The sequence below is a fragment of the Lepisosteus platostomus genome, chromosome 5, assembly GCF_059453375.1.
Source record: "Lepisosteus platostomus isolate fLepPlt1 chromosome 5, fLepPlt1.hap1, whole genome shotgun sequence".
NCBI lineage: Eukaryota > Metazoa > Chordata > Actinopteri > Semionotiformes > Lepisosteidae > Lepisosteus > Lepisosteus platostomus.
In genome coordinates, this window is record NC_142615.1 from 4,647,059 (window position 1) to 4,664,218 (window position 17,160).

The 17,160-nt window shown below is 53.6% G+C and overlaps 3 protein-coding genes and 1 long non-coding RNA gene across 8 annotated transcripts in view; 2 read left to right on the forward strand and 2 right to left on the reverse strand.

Moving 5' to 3' along the window:
- The window catches only part of LOC148662595 (globoside alpha-1,3-N-acetylgalactosaminyltransferase 1-like), a 167,789-nt gene extending 158,615 nt beyond the window's left edge, over nt 1-9,174 (forward strand). Inside the window, exon 8 of the transcript XR_015936845.1 lies at nt 9,074-9,174. The gene's annotated coding sequence lies outside the window, so the exon portion shown is untranslated. The remainder of the gene's footprint in view (nt 1-9,073) is intronic.
- The window catches only part of LOC148662594 (uncharacterized), a 197,095-nt gene that overhangs the window by 168,513 nt on the left and 11,422 nt on the right, over nt 1-17,160 (forward strand). The gene's annotated exons all lie outside the window — the stretch shown is intronic.
- The window catches only part of LOC148662603 (putative flap endonuclease 1 homolog), a 52,241-nt gene that overhangs the window by 15,236 nt on the left and 19,845 nt on the right, over nt 1-17,160 (reverse strand). For 2 of the 5 annotated variants that reach the window (XM_088632270.1, XM_088632267.1), the window contains exon 1: nt 1,728-1,882. In XM_088632270.1, the coding sequence (XP_088488396.1) occupies nt 1,728-1,809 (82 nt within the window). In that variant the 5' untranslated portion in view covers nt 1,810-1,882. Of the gene's footprint in view, nt 1-1,727; nt 4,173-17,160 lie in introns of those variants that run through there. The other 3 variants (XM_088632268.1, XM_088632269.1, XM_088632266.1) reach the window with 2 other exon arrangements.
- On the reverse strand, nt 3,584-16,729 carry LOC148662604 (uncharacterized). The gene is made up of 4 exons (XM_088632857.1): nt 16,231-16,729; nt 12,247-13,722; nt 7,440-7,844; nt 3,584-6,927 (listed from the first exon to the last, which is right to left on the reverse strand). The coding sequence occupies exons 1-4, from the start codon at nt 16,607-16,609 to the stop codon at nt 5,744-5,746; spliced, it is 3,444 nt and encodes a 1,147-aa protein (XP_088488983.1). The 5' UTR covers nt 16,610-16,729; the 3' UTR covers nt 3,584-5,743.

Consider the following 17,160-nt stretch of genomic DNA (forward strand, 5'->3'; position numbering starts at 1 on the left):
GACAGAGGAGCTGAACACTCACAGGGGTCACAGGGTTCAGAGGAGCTGAACACTCACAGGGCTCAGAGGAACTGAAACACTCACAGGGGTCACAGGGGCCAGGAGCTGAACACTCACGGGGGTCACAGGGTTCAGAGGAGCTGAACACTCACAGGGCTCAGAGGAACTGAACACTCACAGGGGTCACAGGGGCAAGGAGCTGAACACTCACAGGGGTCCAGGGCTCAGAGGAGCAGAACACTCACAGGGGTCACAGGGTTCAGAGGAGCTGAACACTCACAGGGCTCAGAGGAACTGAACACTCACAGGGGTCACAGGGGCCAGGAGCTGAACACTCACAGAGGTCCAGGGCTCAGAGGAGCAGAACACTCACAGGGGCCACAGGGCTCAGAGGACCTGAACACTCACAGGAGTCAAAGGGGCAAGGAGCTGAACACTCACAGGGGCCACAGGGCTCAGAGGAGCTGGACACTCACAGGAGTCACAGGGGCAAGGAGCTGAACACTCACAGGGGTCCAGGGCTCAGATGAGCTGAACACTCACAGGGGTCAGAGGAACTGAACACTCACAGGGGTCACAGGGGCAAGGAGCTGAACACTCACAGGGGTCCAGGGCTCAGAGGAGCAGAACACTCACAGGGGCCACAGGGCTCAGAGGAGCTGAACACTCACAGGGGCCACAGGGTTCAGAGGAGCTGAACACTCACAGGGCTCAGAGGAACTGAACACTCACAGGGGTCAAAGGGGCAAGGAGCTGAACACTCACAGGGGTCCAGGGCTCAGAGCAGCTGAACACTCACAGGGGTCACAGGGGCAAGGAGCTGAACACTTACAGGGGCCACAGGGGCAAGGAGCTGAACACTCACAGGGGTCCAGGGCTCAGAGGAGCTGAACACTCACAGGGGCCACAGGGCTCAGAGGAGCTGGACACTCACAGGGGCCACAGGGCACAGAGGAGCTGGACACTCACAGGAGTCACAGGGGCCAGGAGCTGAACAGTCACAGGGGTCCAGGGCTCAGATGAGCTGAACACTCACAGGGGTCAGGGGAACTGAACACTCACAGGGGTCACAGGGGCAAGGAGCTGAACACTCACAGGGGCAAGGAGCTGAACACTCACAGGGGTCCAGGGCTCAGAGGAGCTGAACACTCACAGGGGCCACAGGGGCCAGGTGAGCCGAACACTCACAGGCTCAGTGATCTGATCATCTCATCCCGTCGTTTCTCGGGCTGGACAGGGGTGTTCCCTACTCCTACTGCCCTTCGTGTAATTCAAATCGACAGACTTAGCGTGGCGTCCTCCCCCCCACGAACAGCTCCAGAGCAGCGCTTTCTGACGCTACAAGGGATTTGGGCGAAGACCGATCGCAGGCTGGTGACGTTGTCCCTACGAGTGGAATAAAACCTTCGGTTTCCGGCAGGACCCCGCACAAGAAACACCGGGCACACAAGCTGGGCTCCTTCTAGAAGCGCTTACGGGATATTCAGTCCTGCTAACCTGCTCCAAAGTAACGTTTGCAGATCGCAACGTTTTCAAAAGCGCTCATTCAAAAGGGATCAGTTCTCAGGGAGGACAGATGAGTTACTTTAACCCCAGAGCAGCGAGGAGGGGAGCAACGTTTGAAACCAGCCTGTGGTCACCACCGCGCTCCGCCTCGCTGAAGACGGCGTCTGGAAGTCCATCGCAGTTTAAACTAAGACCCGGGGCGGGCAGGGCCGTGCGCTGACCTGCGTAGTCGCCGATCCGCTTGTGAGAGACGGCCCCCGGCGCCTCCCTGCGGATCAGTTCGGCCAGCTTCACGATCCCCATCCTCGAAGATCGCAGCGGTTCTACCTCCGAAACACGTCGCACTCGGCTCCAACCAGGAAGTGCCACCACCCCCCAAACCGGCGTTTCCGGCGCAGCGTCATGACGTCGACTTCCTCCCCTTTCGAAGCGGGGGGAACGGGCGATTTCGATAATTTTATTGTACTTTTTAATAGAAAATCTGAGAGCATTTATTTATAGTCAATTCATTAGTCATTCTGGGCACATTTCACATTCATAAACCAACATGGTCTAACAATACTCCCCCTTTTAGTACTTTTGAGGCGGAGCCGAAACACTATTTATATTCTATGAAAACAATTTGAGAAATAATAAAGCAAGGAAAACATGATATATGTAAAACATACATCATTTACTTCATTACCTTCTGGCGGTTAAATGTTTTTTTTTCTGTTTGTGTTTTTTTTCTCTTGTACCTGTTTCTGATCCTCTGGTTGTAGTTGTTTTATTTGTAAATTCTTTATACGTTCAATATTTTTTTTTTTTTAAAAAGGCATGGGAATGGGTTGTGTAGGCATTTAAAGGTATTTTTTTTTAAATGGAAGGATTGTGATATTTTGTTGTACTAAGAAGATTTTTTTTTTTGGGGGGGGAGCGCACTTATTTATAGCGAATTAGCCATTCTAGGTCAAGTTAACATTCATTAATTAAGATGGTCCAACAATACTTCCATTTTTTAGTATTTTTTAAGATGGAGTTGAAACATTTATTTGAATTCTATAACAATTCCAAAAAGTGCCAAAGCAAGATAACATTTGATACGTGTAAAACTCCATTTGTTTATATAATTTACATCATTACCTCTGGCAGTGAATTGTTTTTATTTCTGACTGCGTCTTCTCTTGTACTGGTTTCTGCTCCTCTAGTTGTATTTGCATTTGTAAATCCTTTATACATTTAATAATTTAAAAAATATATTGGGAATAGACACTTCAGTGTTTATTTCTGTATCTATTTTAAAAATATCATGGGAGTTGGCACACAAAAAAAGATTCAGTATGATGAAATCATTTTTTTTAAATACAGTGCTTTGTAAAGGTAATATACACTTTTTTACCTACAACACCACAACCATATCCTTACATGCTATCCTGTTTATTCCATAAATCTCCTTCCGGGAGGAATTCCCAGATGTCCAGAATTCTGGAATTTAAGCCAAAGGGTTTTCCCATTCAAAATGCTTCTTGATAGCATGTCCTCGGACAAAAAGCAGCCCCCCAGACAGAAGTCTCTTAGCTTGGCTCTCCAGTCATATCTATATCCACTGACAGGCTGGAGGAACCGAGTCTCTTTAGTCTGAAGGGAGTGTCTCACACTGACTGCTGGAGGAACTGAGTCTCTTTAGTCTGAAGGGAGTGTCCCACACCGACAGGCTGGAGGAACTGAGTCTCTTGAGTCTGAAGGGAGTGTCCCACCCTGACAGGCTGGAGGAACTGAGTCTCTTTGGTCTTGAAGAGAAGAGACTACAATGGGACCCAATATACAAGTATGCAGAATCTTTAAAGTCCAAAAGGAATCTTCCCAAACCACACTGTGAAAACAAATCAGAACACACAGAGGGGAAACAACAAGCGACAAGGCCCCGAAACTGAAGCGTCTTACCTGCATACCAAACACCGACTTCCCAAACTCAAGCTGCTGCCAAATAAACAGCTTTAAGGGCGTCGGTCATAGTTTTGTCATAAACCCGGGAAGACATTTCGACGTCTCAGTCGCTTTCCAGAGGAGCAAAAAGCCTCAAGAATAACCCGAAAGATTTGTTTATGGCATTCAGTTTAATTGTTTTGTATAGCCCCCTTCACAAGCGATCCAAGATAGAGCAGTGCTTCCACATGTAATCACACAGACAGGGTTTACAACACCATATATGTTAAAAGGGAAATTAGTGTTAAGGGTGGATACGCAGGAATTTAGTGGGGCGCAGAGTCACAGTGTGAATAATTGCCTTAATTAAGGCCTGGAAGGTATTAAGTGCCGTTTAGAAACACAATGAGCAACTGGTCTTTGGTAAAGAAATGGAAGAGGAACCAAGCACACATGCAGCGTCCTCCTGAAATTCTGTGACAGTGACAGTGCGATTTTGCAGTAGGGACACTTGATAATCGTTTCTCAACTCCTACATCATTGTCAACAAAGTCAATTCATTTTCCTCCCCCGCCTGGGGGTAATTAAAAAAAACAACAACAACTGAGAGGGTCCGCTGGGGCTCTGGGTTCGGTTCCTGAGGCGCAGTCTGTGGGGAGTTTGTATGTTCTCACCACAGTCCAAAGATAAGCTAGTATTTAGATTAGATGAGCCAGCAGCCGTATCAAGGGAGCTCAGCAGGCGTGAGCCTGGTCAGTTACCTGGAGGGGAGACTCCTGGGAAAACCTAAGGTTGCTCCTGGAAGAGGTGTGAGTGGGGCCAGCAGGGGGCGCTCTCACCCTGCGGTCTGTGTGGGTCCTGATGCCCCAGCATAGTGACGAAGACACTGGACTGTAAAAAGGCGCCGTCCTTCGGACGAGACGTCAAACCGAGGTCCTGACTCTCTGCGGTCATTAAAAATCCCAGGGTGTTGCTTGATCCGAGTAGGGGTGTTACCCCGGTGTCCTGACCTAATTCCTCAGTGGCCCTTACCAATCACGGCCTCCTAATAACCCTCCTCTCTGAACATGGCTCTCCTCCCCACTGAGAGTTGCTGCGTGCTGAGCGGACTGGTGTATCATCCAGGTGGGGGCTGCACATTGGTGGCGGTAGTGGGATTCCCCCTGACCTGTAAGGCGCTCTGAGTGGAGTGTCCAGAAAAGCGCTATATAAGTGTAAGCAATTATTATTATTATATGCTAGTAGGTTAATTGACTTCTAGAACTGCACCAGGGTGTACCCCGCCCTGTACACCCCAATTGCTTGATGGGACAGGCTCCGGCTGTCCTTTTTGGGAAATTCACCAGCCCCATGAGAAAAGACCCCAGCTCCTGACAAATGCTTCCTTTTCTTGGGTTCCTGTGCAAAAACGGTCACTTCGTTCCTTGTCCCAGAAGTAGGGGGGGGGGGAAACAGGATTCCTGCTCATTGTCTCCCAATCTATTAGGGAGAGTAATAGCACCCATGTGCTACTCCAGATTTGTGCTGAAGAGGTTTATTTCTGCCTCCCGCTCCGACGCGTGAATTTTGTGCATTAAACAGTCTGGGGGTTTAAAGGCAAACAGACATTTTATCCTTTAGAATTTCCCTACCAATCCAGACAGGCCTGGGCTCTTTCTCCTACAGGCAGTGGGGGTTCAATGAAAACAGCAGCAAATCTCTGGTATTTGACGGCACCCCACACAGACCAGTACCGAGCAGTAGACACACCCCGATATTCACTAAATCCTGTGTCTCAAACCCCAGGAATTTGATAGCACCCCAGACAGACCAGTACCGAGCACTAGAGACACCCCGGTATTCACTAAATCCTGTGTCTCAAACCCCAGGAATTTGACAGCACCCCAGACAGACCAGTACCGAGCATGAGAGACACCCCGGTATTCACTAAATCCTGTGTCTCAAACCTCAGGAATTTGATAGCACCCCAGACAGACCAGTACCGAGCACTAGAGACACCCCGGTATTCACTAAATCCTGTATCTCAAACCCCAAGAATTCGATAGCACCCCAGACAGACCAGTACCGAGCACTAGAGACACCCCGACATTCACTAAATCCTGTATCTCAAACCCCAAGAATTTGATAGCACCCCAGACAGTCCAGTACCGGGCACTAGAGACACCCCGATATTCTCCTACGTGCAATCATTTCGACAGAGTGAACTCTGCTGCTCGAAATCCTGTCCGCTCAGCGGCCTGGGGTTTTAAGGCAGGTGTCCCGTGCGAACGAGCCGGCGAGGTTGGGAGGGGTGGGGGGGGGTTGTTTTATTGTTTTAAACCTCCTGGCTGATTCAAACTCTCCCCCCTCCCCCTCCTCCTCCTCCTCCCCCCTCCCCAGCATCACCGTCATTGGTGGCAGCGGTGGGATACTTCTTCCCCGTGTGCGTGCGCTGGTGCTTCCTCAAGGCGCTGGACTGGCTGAAGCCCTTGCCGCACTGGGCGCAGGCGAAGGGCCGCTCGCCGGTGTGGATGTAGAGGTGGCTCTTCAGGCTGCTGGACTGGCTGAAGCCGCGGCCGCACTGGGCGCAGCGGAAGGGGTTCTCCCCCGTGTGGGTGCGCAGGTGCTTGCGCAGGGAGCTGGAGTCGCCGAAGCCCTTCCCGCACTGGGCGCAGGCGTAGGGCCGCTCGCCCGTGTGGACGCGCCGGTGGCGCTTGAGGTTGCTGGAGTCGCCGAAGCGCTTGGCGCACTGGGGGCAGGCGTAGGGCCGCTCGCCCGTGTGCAGGCGCTGGTGGCCCTTCAGGTTGCACAGGTGGATGAAGCTCTTGCCGCACTGGGCGCAGCGGAAGGGCTTCTCCCCGGTGTGGACGCGCTGGTGGCGCTTGAGGTTGCTGGAGTCGCCGAAGCGCTTGCCGCACTGCGGGCAGGGGAAGGGCCGCTCGCCCGTGTGCACCAGCTGGTGGGCTTTCCAGTTGGCGAGCGAGCCGAAACCCTTGCCGCACAGGCCGCAGCCGAAGCCTCCCTCCGCGGCGCTTTTGGGGGGCGGCGGCGGCTCCCTCGCCTCCTCCGGACCGGGGCCGGGCCGGACCGCCGCCGCCCTCCCCGGTTCCCGCCGCGATCCCGACCCCCGCCGGCCCCCCCGGAGCCGGAGCTCGCCGCCGCCGCTGTCCCCCTCGGCGGGCACCGGGTCCCAGTCATCGGAAACACCGCCCTCGTTCGGCTCCTCCTCTTTGTACCCCCGCGTCGGGACGGACTCCGGCTCCTCACAGCTTACCGCACCGGCCCGAGCGCCCGGATCATCGTCGGCGAAGTCGTCGGACGCGAGGAGCCCGGGGGTGTCGGTCTCGGGTTCCGCCTTCACCGCGGGCGCGGAGCCCAGATCCCCCGGCCCCGGTCGGCTCTCGGCCTGCCGCCCCCCGAGTGTCTCTTTCCCCTCTGCAGACGGGAGCTCCGTCTCCTGCATCAGACGGGAGCCCCACTCCTCCTCCTCCTCCTCGCTGCGCTGCTGCTGTCCAAGAGGAGCCCCGCCCTCCGACCCTGAAAAAACACCCGGACAGGCGGTCACGCACGTTGGCGATCGTGGCCGAAAAAGCTATTAACGTCACTTTATCGGCCCTGTACAATTTCGGGCAGGAGGGAATCGGTCTCGTCGCAGACCCCAGCGGGCTCCTCCGGGAGACACACAGACGGGGGGAGAGAGAGAGAAGCTGGGGGGTTGTCAGAGCGCAGCCATTGTACAGCGCCCCCGGAGCAGCTGGGGTTCAGGGGCTCCGGGGCCCGACGGAGGAGGATCTGACCCGGCCGCCTTCCAGCCACAGATCCTCAAGAAACACCCATACATACGATGGAAACAAGAACGTCTAATAATGGCGTGAGCTATACGGCATTAATTCGGTTACACGATCACCGCTGTGGGCTGTCTTGTTTTCAGCACAATTTAAGCCACAACAGTTCAGTTTCCCCCGACTAGTCGTCCCCTCCTCACTCCACTACGTCCTCAACACCGAGGAAGTTACGGACACCGGCTTCGCACAAGTCCCTACACTCACCAGACAGCTCCGGGTCCGTTTCTTCCTTGACTTCCACGATCACCTCGCAGGGCGGCGTGTGTCCGAGGCGATCCGTCCGCCCCCGGTCTCGGTCTCCTCCCGACCCCGCCGCCTGCTCCTCCCAGACCTGCAGCCTCCCCCTCAGGGTCTCGATCTCCCGCTTCATCTGCGCGATCTCAGTCTCGAAACTGTACTCCACAAACTGCGTGATCTTGAACACGGCCCGCCTGACCAGGCTCTGGGAAATCCGGTTTAGTTTGCCTTGCAACGAGGGCTCGCGGTCCGGGCCCCGGTTGTGGAAAACGTCCGACACTTCGTACACGATGGCTTTGAGCAACACCTCCATGAAGGAGTGCAGCTCGGTTTCCAGAATGAACAGCCAGTTCGCCATCTCGCCTCCGAGTCAGCCGGACGGGGAGAGGAACCGTTTCGTGCAGCCGATCTCCACGATCGCTCTAGGTTTGCACACACACACCAGAGAGGCGACAGGCGTCATATGTCCATGATGCTCAAACAGGAACTGAAACAGCCACTGTCCCCCGTACAGCGAGCTAGGACTTCCGGGTCACGCCGCGCTTCCTTAGTGACCGTTGCTACGCGCCGGAAAGTGATAATGTTACTTTTTAAAAAAAAAAATTTTTATGCTTAACAAAATCACACAAATTACAATACAAACAAGAGTACATATAACAATTCAAGACAAAAATATCGTCAGGGGTACATATTACTACCTAAGTTATGAAAAAAGGTTAAACAAATTTAAAATAATGTCCGCACCGCTTTCATATTTTTGCACTTCAAAACAGTCCGCAAATACCCCCCTTACATCCATTTTAAAATGCTCAAACAAAGGGTTCTCCCCAGACCACTTCATCTTATGTATATAATAACGTGCCATTATAATAATTCAATTTATTACAAACGAAATTTTAATATTGTTTTCGATGGGGCTGAAACTTAACATAACATCTTTTACACCAAAACAAATATCACTATTGGTTTCTCTTTTAATATAAGTCTGCAACTTAGTCCGGAAAATGTTTACCGCTCAGCGTGAGTCAGACTATCCCTCATGGACCTGGTCCTGGTGTAACGGTGGCTCTTTCCCTCGTGTCCCCGGTCCTGGTGTAACGGTAGCTCTCCCCCTCGTGTCCCCGGTCCTGGTGTAAGAGAAGCTCTCCCCCTCGTGTCCCCGGTCCTGGTGTAACTGTGGCTCTCCCCCTCGTGTCCCCTGTCCTGGTGTAACGGTAGCTCTCCCCCTCGTGTCCCCGGTCCTGGTGTAAGAGAAGCTCTCCCCCTCGTGTCCCCGGTCCTGGTGTAACGGTAGCTCTCCCCCTCATGTCCCCGGTCCTGGTGTAAGAGAAGCTCTCCCCCTCGTGTTCTTGGTCCTGGTGTAACGGTAGCTCTCCCCCTCATGTCCCCGGTCCTGGTGTAAGAGAAGCTCCCCCCCTCGTGTTCTCGGTCCTGGTGTAACGGTGGCTCTCCCCCTCATGTCCCCGGTCCAGGTGTAACGGTAGCTCTCCCCCTTGTGTCCCTGGTCCTGGTGTAAGAGAAGCTCTCCCATTACCTGGATGGGAGACCTCCTGGGGAAAAACTAAGGTTGCTGCTGGGAGAGGTGTTAGTGGGGCCAGCAGGGGGCGCTCTCACCCTGCAGTCTGTGTGGGTCCTAATGCCCCAGTATAGTGACGGGGGACACTGGACTTTTAAAAGGCGCCGTCCTTCGGATGAGACGTCAAACCGAGGTCCTGACTCTCTGTGGTCATTAACAATCCCAGGGTGTTTCTGGAAAAGAGTAGGGGTGTTACCCCAGTGTCCTGGTCTTTACCCATCATGGCCTCCTAATAACCCCCCTCTCTGAACTGGCTCCATCCCTCTGCTCTCCTCCCCCAGTGCTGTGTGCTGAGCAGTCTGGAGCATCATCCAGGTGGGGGCTGCACACTGGGGGGGCTGGAGGGGATCCCCCTGACCTGTAAAGCGCTTTAAGTGGAGGGTCCAGAAAAAGCACTATGTAAGTGTAAGCAATTATTATTAAGCTGGGGGAGGAGGTGTGTGTGTGTATGTGGAGACCAATCCAATTATGATATTTCACTTTTGTATTTTTATAACAGAATAAAAAACTATTGTTTGCCTTAAAAGTGTGAAGCAGGGTAGGGAGATGAGAGGAAAAAAAAACCTCATTCAAAGGCGTGGAACGCTGATGCACTGACAAAACCAGATGTGGGAAAAAAGGGCGTGCGGACGTCAATAACCTTACCCAGAGTTCTGCTTTCACGAGTTGAGTGGTTATCTCTGCACATGACCTGGTGCTTTTGCACCGGAAATTGGGAGTAACCCGCCTTTCGTCGTGTCAGGAAAGCACCCAGTTTGCTTTGAAGAATTTTGTTTAATTATTCAACTGTACAGTGTACTGTGATGAATAGTACAGTATCCATAAATACATTAAATATAATTCTCTGCGATGTTTAATTTCCTATACCCCCTCTCCTTTTAAATGGGTTATATTTGCTGTTTATTCTACGAGTAGGGATTTAAAGATTTCATTTATATTGGTAAGAGCCTTATAGATGGTATTTTTTTTCCCCGATTGGTTTATAAAGAGATCACTTTATTGACCAGATACGATTTCTTGCATGAGGAATTGGTCTTGTCGCAGACCCCAGCTGGCTCTCCAGGAGACACACAGACAGGGAGAGAAGCTGGGGGGTCAGAGCGCAGGGTCAGCCAATCATACGGCACCCCTGGAGCAGCTGGGGTTCAGGGCCTCGCTCGGGGGCCCCAACAGAGTAGGATTCCTCTGCCTGGAGCTCCCAAAAACATACGCAGGCTCTACTGTACACAGAGGGGGGTGGGGGTGGAGAACAAGCTGCCCAGCCCCGTGGTTGAAGCCGATACCCTGGCTTCACTTAAGACGCAGCTGGACGAGATCCTCCAGTCAGGAGCGGAGGAGCTTCTGTACACAGAGGGTGGCGGGGGTGGGGAACAAGCTGCCCAGCCCTGTGGTTGAAGCCGATACCCTGGCTTCACTTAAGACGCAGCTGGACGAGATCCTCCAGTCAGGACAGGAGGAGCTGCTGTACACAGAGGGTGGTGGGAGTTGGGAACAAGCTGCCCAGATGCTGGTGTGGAAGCCAATACCCTGCATTCTCCTGGCTTCCTTCCAGCAACTGGTTAGTAGGAGCAGTTGGTAGGTAACTGATCTGGATGAGGGGGGGGTGGGCCAAGCTGGCTCTCATTGGTTACCTTTCTCATGTCAAAGATTGCTCCTCACCGATAAGGATGTGCATTTAATTGCCTTATAGGTACTCTTTAATTATGTAGTTGTAGGCGATACATTTGTACTCAATTCAGCACCACTTTCCACCCGAGCTTCGGCGAAGAAAAAGAAGGAGAAGCCATTGTATAGGAAAAAAAGGATTCTCACTGAATCACAGACCGTGCCCTCGAATAGCACTGGAGTATATCACTTCAAGGGAACTACCGTCCAAATCTCTCACAACGGTTATTCAGTTTCAGGAACAAAAAAATCAGGTGATGGATTAGAAAGAATTGACAAATTAAGCACAGGATCACTTTGTAAAGAAAAGACCACAAGTCGTCGTGTTGTCGCCAACCCCCCTGGTCTCTTCACACACAAGAGCGAGAGATCGTGAGAATTGTGACGTGACCCTTCCGGCTCACTAGTCACCATAGTGATTAATGTCACGTATGAGCAAGTAAGTGCAGGTTGTGCACCAGACGCCGTCACGGCCGAAATGTGATCCGCAGGCAGAGTTGACCCGCAAATATTTGCCCACGAAACCGTCTGGAAGTCCAGAGCAATATTTCGATTGGATTAAAAGAGACGGGTTCACAAGCCTGCTTGCTCACAGTGTCACAGGGCCACTTCACCTCACCAGAAGGTTTGTCAACTCATTCTGCATGATAGAACATGGTACTGCACGTACCCGGACCTTCTACTGTGTGCTGCAAACTGGAGGTTGTACAAGTTACTGGGTACATCTGACTTTCTCTGGGGGGGGTTTGAAATGCACTCATCAGTCTCGATTCTTTTGAACCCCGAAATTTAAAAAGCCCCCCTCCCCTTTAAGCATCGATAGTGAAACATTCAAAGATTGTAGTCAAGTCAGTGTTTCACACCCCGCCCCCAACTAGGAGCTCAAAATTAGGAATTGTCCATTTGCTAACTGCTTTATCCAAGAGGGGGGGAGCTGGAGTCTATCCCAGCAAGCAACGGGAGCCAGTCAGGGTACACCCTGGACAGGACACCAGTCCATCACAGCACATACTCACTCACACACCCTGGACAGGACACCAGTCCATCACAGGATGGACACACACACACACACACCCTGGACAGGACACCTGTCCATCACAGGATGGACACACACACACACACCCTGGATGGGACGCCAGTCCATCGCAGGGCAGACGGAGACGGACACACGCGCAGAACGCCTCGCAGGACCCAGGGAAAAAGAGAGGACAGGGATCGCTCCGATCCCCGAGACCGAACGCTCCAGAAATCGTCCTCCATCGTCCTTCAAGTTCAAGTCGTGTTTTTTTCGAAGAAAAGCAGGGACAGTCGGGGGATCGGCATTCTGGGTAGAAACGTCAACAACAACAAAAAAAAAATGAACCAACCCCCGGGTTGCCGAGGCATCGTTAAAAACAAAATGCTTTTTAAAAGCAAAACATCTCTGCTCTCCCCCGACTCCGCTGCCACCGCTCGAGAACGGAGGGGATGAGATTGATGGAGTCTAGAGGAACAAAACACTACGACGCCGATGGGGGGGGGGGGGGGTCTATTCTGGGTCGAGTTTCACCCCCCTCGCCCCGCCCTCCCCCGGCTCGGCCCTCTCCTCCGGCTTCTGGGGGGCCTGCCCCGCGTGCAAGCGCTGGTGCTTCCGCAGGTTGCTGGACTGGTTGAAGCTCTTCCCGCACTGGGCGCAGCTGAAGGGCCGCTCCCCGGTGTGGACCACCTGGTGGGTCTTCAGCCCCCCCGACTGGGTGAAGCCCTTGCCGCACTGGGCGCAGCGGAAGCGCTTCTCGCCCGTGTGGATGAGGGCGTGCACCTTCAGGCTGCTGGCCAGGCTGAAGCCCTTGCCGCACTGCGGGCAGCCGAAGGGCTTCTGGGCCGCGTGGCTGAGCTGGTGGCTCTGCAGGCCGCCCGGGGTGCGGAAGCCCCGGCCGCACTGGGCGCAGACGAAGCGCTTCTCCCCGGCGTGGATGGGCTGGTGGCGCTTGAGGCGGTACAGGTGGCGGAAGCCCTTGCCGCACTGGCCGCAGGCGAAGGGCCGCTCCCCCGTGTGCGTGTGCAGGTGCTTCTTCAGGTTGCTGGCGTGGCTGAAGCGCTTGCCGCACTGGCCGCAGGCGTGGGGCCGCTCGCCCGTGTGCACGTGCTGGTGGTTCTGCAGGTAGCAGGCCCGGCTGAAGCCCCGGCCGCAGCTGGCGCAGCGGTAGGGCTTCTCCCCCGTGTGCGTGCACAGGTGGCGCCGCAGGGCGCCGGGCTGGGTGAAGCCCCGGCCGCACTGGCCGCAGCCGAAGGGCTTCTGGCGGCTGTGGGCGTGCTGGTGGCGCTTCAGGTTGCAGGCCTGGCTGAAGCTCTTGCCGCACTGGCCGCAGGCGAAGGGCTTCTCCCCCGTGTGCACCAGCTGGTGGCTGCGCAGGTTGCAGGCCTGGGCGAAGCTCTTGCCGCACTGGCCGCAGGCGAAGGGCTTCCCGCCCGGGGTGGCGGCGGCGGCGGCCGGGGGCTGGGGGGGGCTTCCGAGGCGGTCCGGCTCCCGTCCCTGGCCCTCCCCCAGCGACCGGTCCCCTGTGCCCTCTGGGCCCGGCCCGGCCGGACTCCGCCCGCCCCTCTGCTCCGGCTGGGGTCGCCCGGCTTCCCAGAATTCCCCTGTGGGCTGGGGCTTCGTGTCCTGCTCTGTAAGCCTCACGATATCCAGGTCATCCAGTTCCTCTTCTTTGTGCCCTCGGACAGCGACGGACTCATCCCTGTGTTCTAGAACGGCCTTAACGTCCCGATGATCCACCTCGTGTGAGCAGCAGTCGTCGGGCTCCGACTTCACCTCTGGCGCGGAGCCCAGACCCCCCAGCCTCGGCCTGCTCTCGGCCTGCCGCTCCCCGAGTGTCTCTTTCCCCTCTGCAGACGGGAGCCACGTCTCCTGCATCAGATGGGAGCCCCACTCCTCCTCCTCCTCCTCCTCCTCCTCCTCCTCCTCGCCGCGCTGCTGCTGTTCAAGAGGAGCCCCTTCCCCAGCGTCAGGGAGAGCCCCGACCTCTGACCCTGAAAAACACAGGACAGGAGAGATCAAGACCTTGAATAACAGGGTCACACGGCCTTCGAATCAGGAGGAAAAACAGCCCTCGCTGTAAACAGAAGCAGTAGAACAACATCTAATAATAATAATAATAATAATAATAAACTTAATTTTATATAGCGCCTTTAAAGGTGGCTTCTCACAGCCCTTTACAGGATGACAACAACAACATAAAGAATACACAGAGGAGGCCGTGGATGGTGGAACTATAATGGAACCAGTTCAGGAAAGGTTTTTCTGAAGAAGAGGGTTTTGGAGTCTGGATTTGAAGTTTAGAGAGTTTAGAGAAGGTGCCTCTCTGATGTCCTTGGGCAGAGAGTTCCAGAGCTTGGGGGGGCACAACAGGAGAAGGCCCTGTCACCCCTAGAGTGTAGACGGGCTTGGGGGGACAGTAAGGAGGGCAGAATTTGAAGAGCGGAGGTTGCGAGGTGGGGAGTAGGGCGATGATAGCTCACACAGGTACTGAGGCGCCCAGCCACGCAGAGCCTTATAGGTGAGCAGGAGGATTTTAAAAGTCCACTCGGAATTTGACCGGAAGCCAGTGCAGGGACTCCAGGATAGGAGTAATGTAAACACTTGCGCTAGACCTGGTCAGGATTCTAGCTGCTGAATTCTGGGCATACTGCAGTTTGTTCAAAGGAGATTTAGATACAGGAAAATCGCTCCAATAATTAGCGGAAAATTAGAATTGGCAAACTTCGCCTGCTCAAGCCTAACAGGAAAGCGGAGATCAACCCGAGTTTCTGTCTAGGTGCGTTTTGGGAACTGTCCGAATGACAAATTAATATCCCCCCCCCCCCCCCACCAGACAGGAAAACACTGGAAACTCCAGTGTTTGCGGTGAAGCAGAAAATACTCTTGGGAGGAAAAAAAACCCCAGCAACATCCCTAAACCTAAACCTTCAGGGATTTTAAAGCACATAACCCCAGGGGCTTAATGGAACCCAGACGGACCAGTACAGAACACTAGAGTCTGACCTGACCAACCCAGAACAGACTCTAGTGCTCTGTACTGCTCTGTCTGGGTTCTACAAAGACCCTGGCATTTGAGGTGAGGACATGGTGAATATCGGGGTGCCTCTACTGCTCTGTATTGGTCTGGCTGGGTGCTATAAAACAGCCAGCAGCCATATCCCTCTGCAGCTCCCAGCTGGCAGCCCCCCCCACTGGAGCTCAGCAGGTGTGAGCCTGGTCAGTACCTGGAGGGGAGACCTCCTGGGAAAAACTAAGGCTGCTGCTGGGAGAGGTGTGAGTGGGGCCAGCAGGGGGCGCTCTCACCCTGCGGTCTGTGTGGGTCCTAATGCCCCAGTATAGTGACGGGGGACACTTTACTGTAAACAGGCGCCATCCTTCAGATGAGACGTAAAACCGAGGTCCTGACTCTCTGGGGTCATTAAAAATCCCAGGGCGTCTCTCGAAAAGAGTAGGGGTGTAACCCCGGCGTCCTGGCCAAATTTCCCATTGGCCCCTTACTCATCATGGCCTCCTAATAACCCCCCCTCTCTGAACTGGCTCCATCCCTCTGCTCTCCTCCCCACCGAGAGCTGCTGTGTGCCGAGCGGACTGGAGCATCATCCAGGTGGGGGCTGCACACTGGTGGTGGTAGTGGGATTCCCCCATGACCCATATAGCGCTTTGGGTGGAGTGTCCAGAAAAGCGCTATACAAAAGTGTAAGCTATTCTTATAATAGAGACACCCCGATATTCACTTCATCCTGCACCTCAAAATCCGGAAAAAGTGTATGCTTAAAATGAGAACTTTTAATGAATCTACACTTAATCTATTCGGTTATTTCCAATCCCTTCACTGCAGCGAGATAGGAATATATATGCAAAGACCACTTACTCGGCAGTCTAAAGTTTCTCTCCGAAACTTAGAAGCATTTAAATCTCCGTTCTACTGGAAAACGCAGCCGGTCGAATTTTGGAGGAAGAAAAACATATATAACAGGGATCACTGCATGCACAAAAACAGACTTTTTAAATACACCGTTGAGTCAATGATACAATTACCGAGTCGCCCCGAGTTGTCTGCGGGACCGTTTTGGAGTTTTCTGACCGGATAACACCCCAGTTCGGTTTCAGAAAGGAATGTTTCCTCTCCCACCCCCTCCCCTCAGTGGGTCGTGTCCAATTCACGCAACAAAAAAACAACACACACACACATTTCAGGCCACCTCCTGATTAGAACGACCACGATTGTGTGTTTTACATCGGCGCCTCCGCGTATTTTCAAACGCGTGAGCAGAGGAGCGATATTCAACCCGGTGCATATAAAAATCTTAAAACTCTCTTCCTCCTCCTCCTCCTCCTCCAAGGGGAAACTGAATTATCTACGGGACTGTTCATTCATGACAATCTTTCCCAGTTGCAGGCCCGCTCTGTGCATCTACCGCCAGATTCTGAATTAGGATGCAGCTAAAAACGTTTTTTTTTTAAACAGAGAGGCCTTTAGCTCATACGAGGTTACCCACACTGACCCGACAGCTCCGGATCCGTCTCCATCTCTTCTTTGATTCCTCCGATCGCCTCGCAGGGGGGCGTCTGCCCCCGCTCCCCACCTCCCGACCCCTTCTCCCAGACCCGCAGCCGCCCCCTCAGCGTCTCGACCTCCCGCCTCAGCTGCTCGATCTCGCCCCCGCAGCTGCCCTCGACGAACTTCGTGATCTTGAACACGGCCCGCCGCACCAGCGTCTGCGACACCCGGCGCAGCCGGCGGCGGCACTGGGAAGCGTCCTCCGCCTCACCCAGCCCGTTCCGGCAGATGGCCGACACCTCGTCCACCACGGCCCCCAGCAGCACCTCCATGAACGCCTGTAGCTCGGACTCCAGGACCGCCAGCCAGCTCGCCATCTTTTTCTTCCCGGGGGGGCGGCGCCGGAAAGGGAGGGTGGATTTGCAACAGCTGCGACAATAAGCGAGCGCCTGGGATTTAAACGCACAAGCCGGGAGGGACAGGGAAGCGTCACATGTCGGCAGAGCACAAACAGGAAGTGAAAGCCTCCCCGAGCCGAGACGAGTTCCGGGTCACGCCGCTGCGCTTCCCTAGTGACTGTTGCTATGCAGCGCCCAAGGGCCGCAACTGTCAAAATTAATACCTTCACTGGATTTGTACAGTTTTTTTAAATATTTTTTTTTATTTATGCTTCACAAAAGAACAAGAATTACCATACAAACAAGAGTATCTATAACAATTCAAGACAAAAAAATCGTCAGCGGTACATATTACTACATAGATTCAAGTTATGAAAAAAGATTAAACACATTCAATAAAAATAACTGTATTATTATTACCGCTTTCATATTTTTACACTTCGAAATAGTCTGCAAATACCCCCTTACATCCATTTTAAAATGCTCAAACAAAGGGTTCTTCCCAGACCGCTTCATTTTGTGTATGTAAT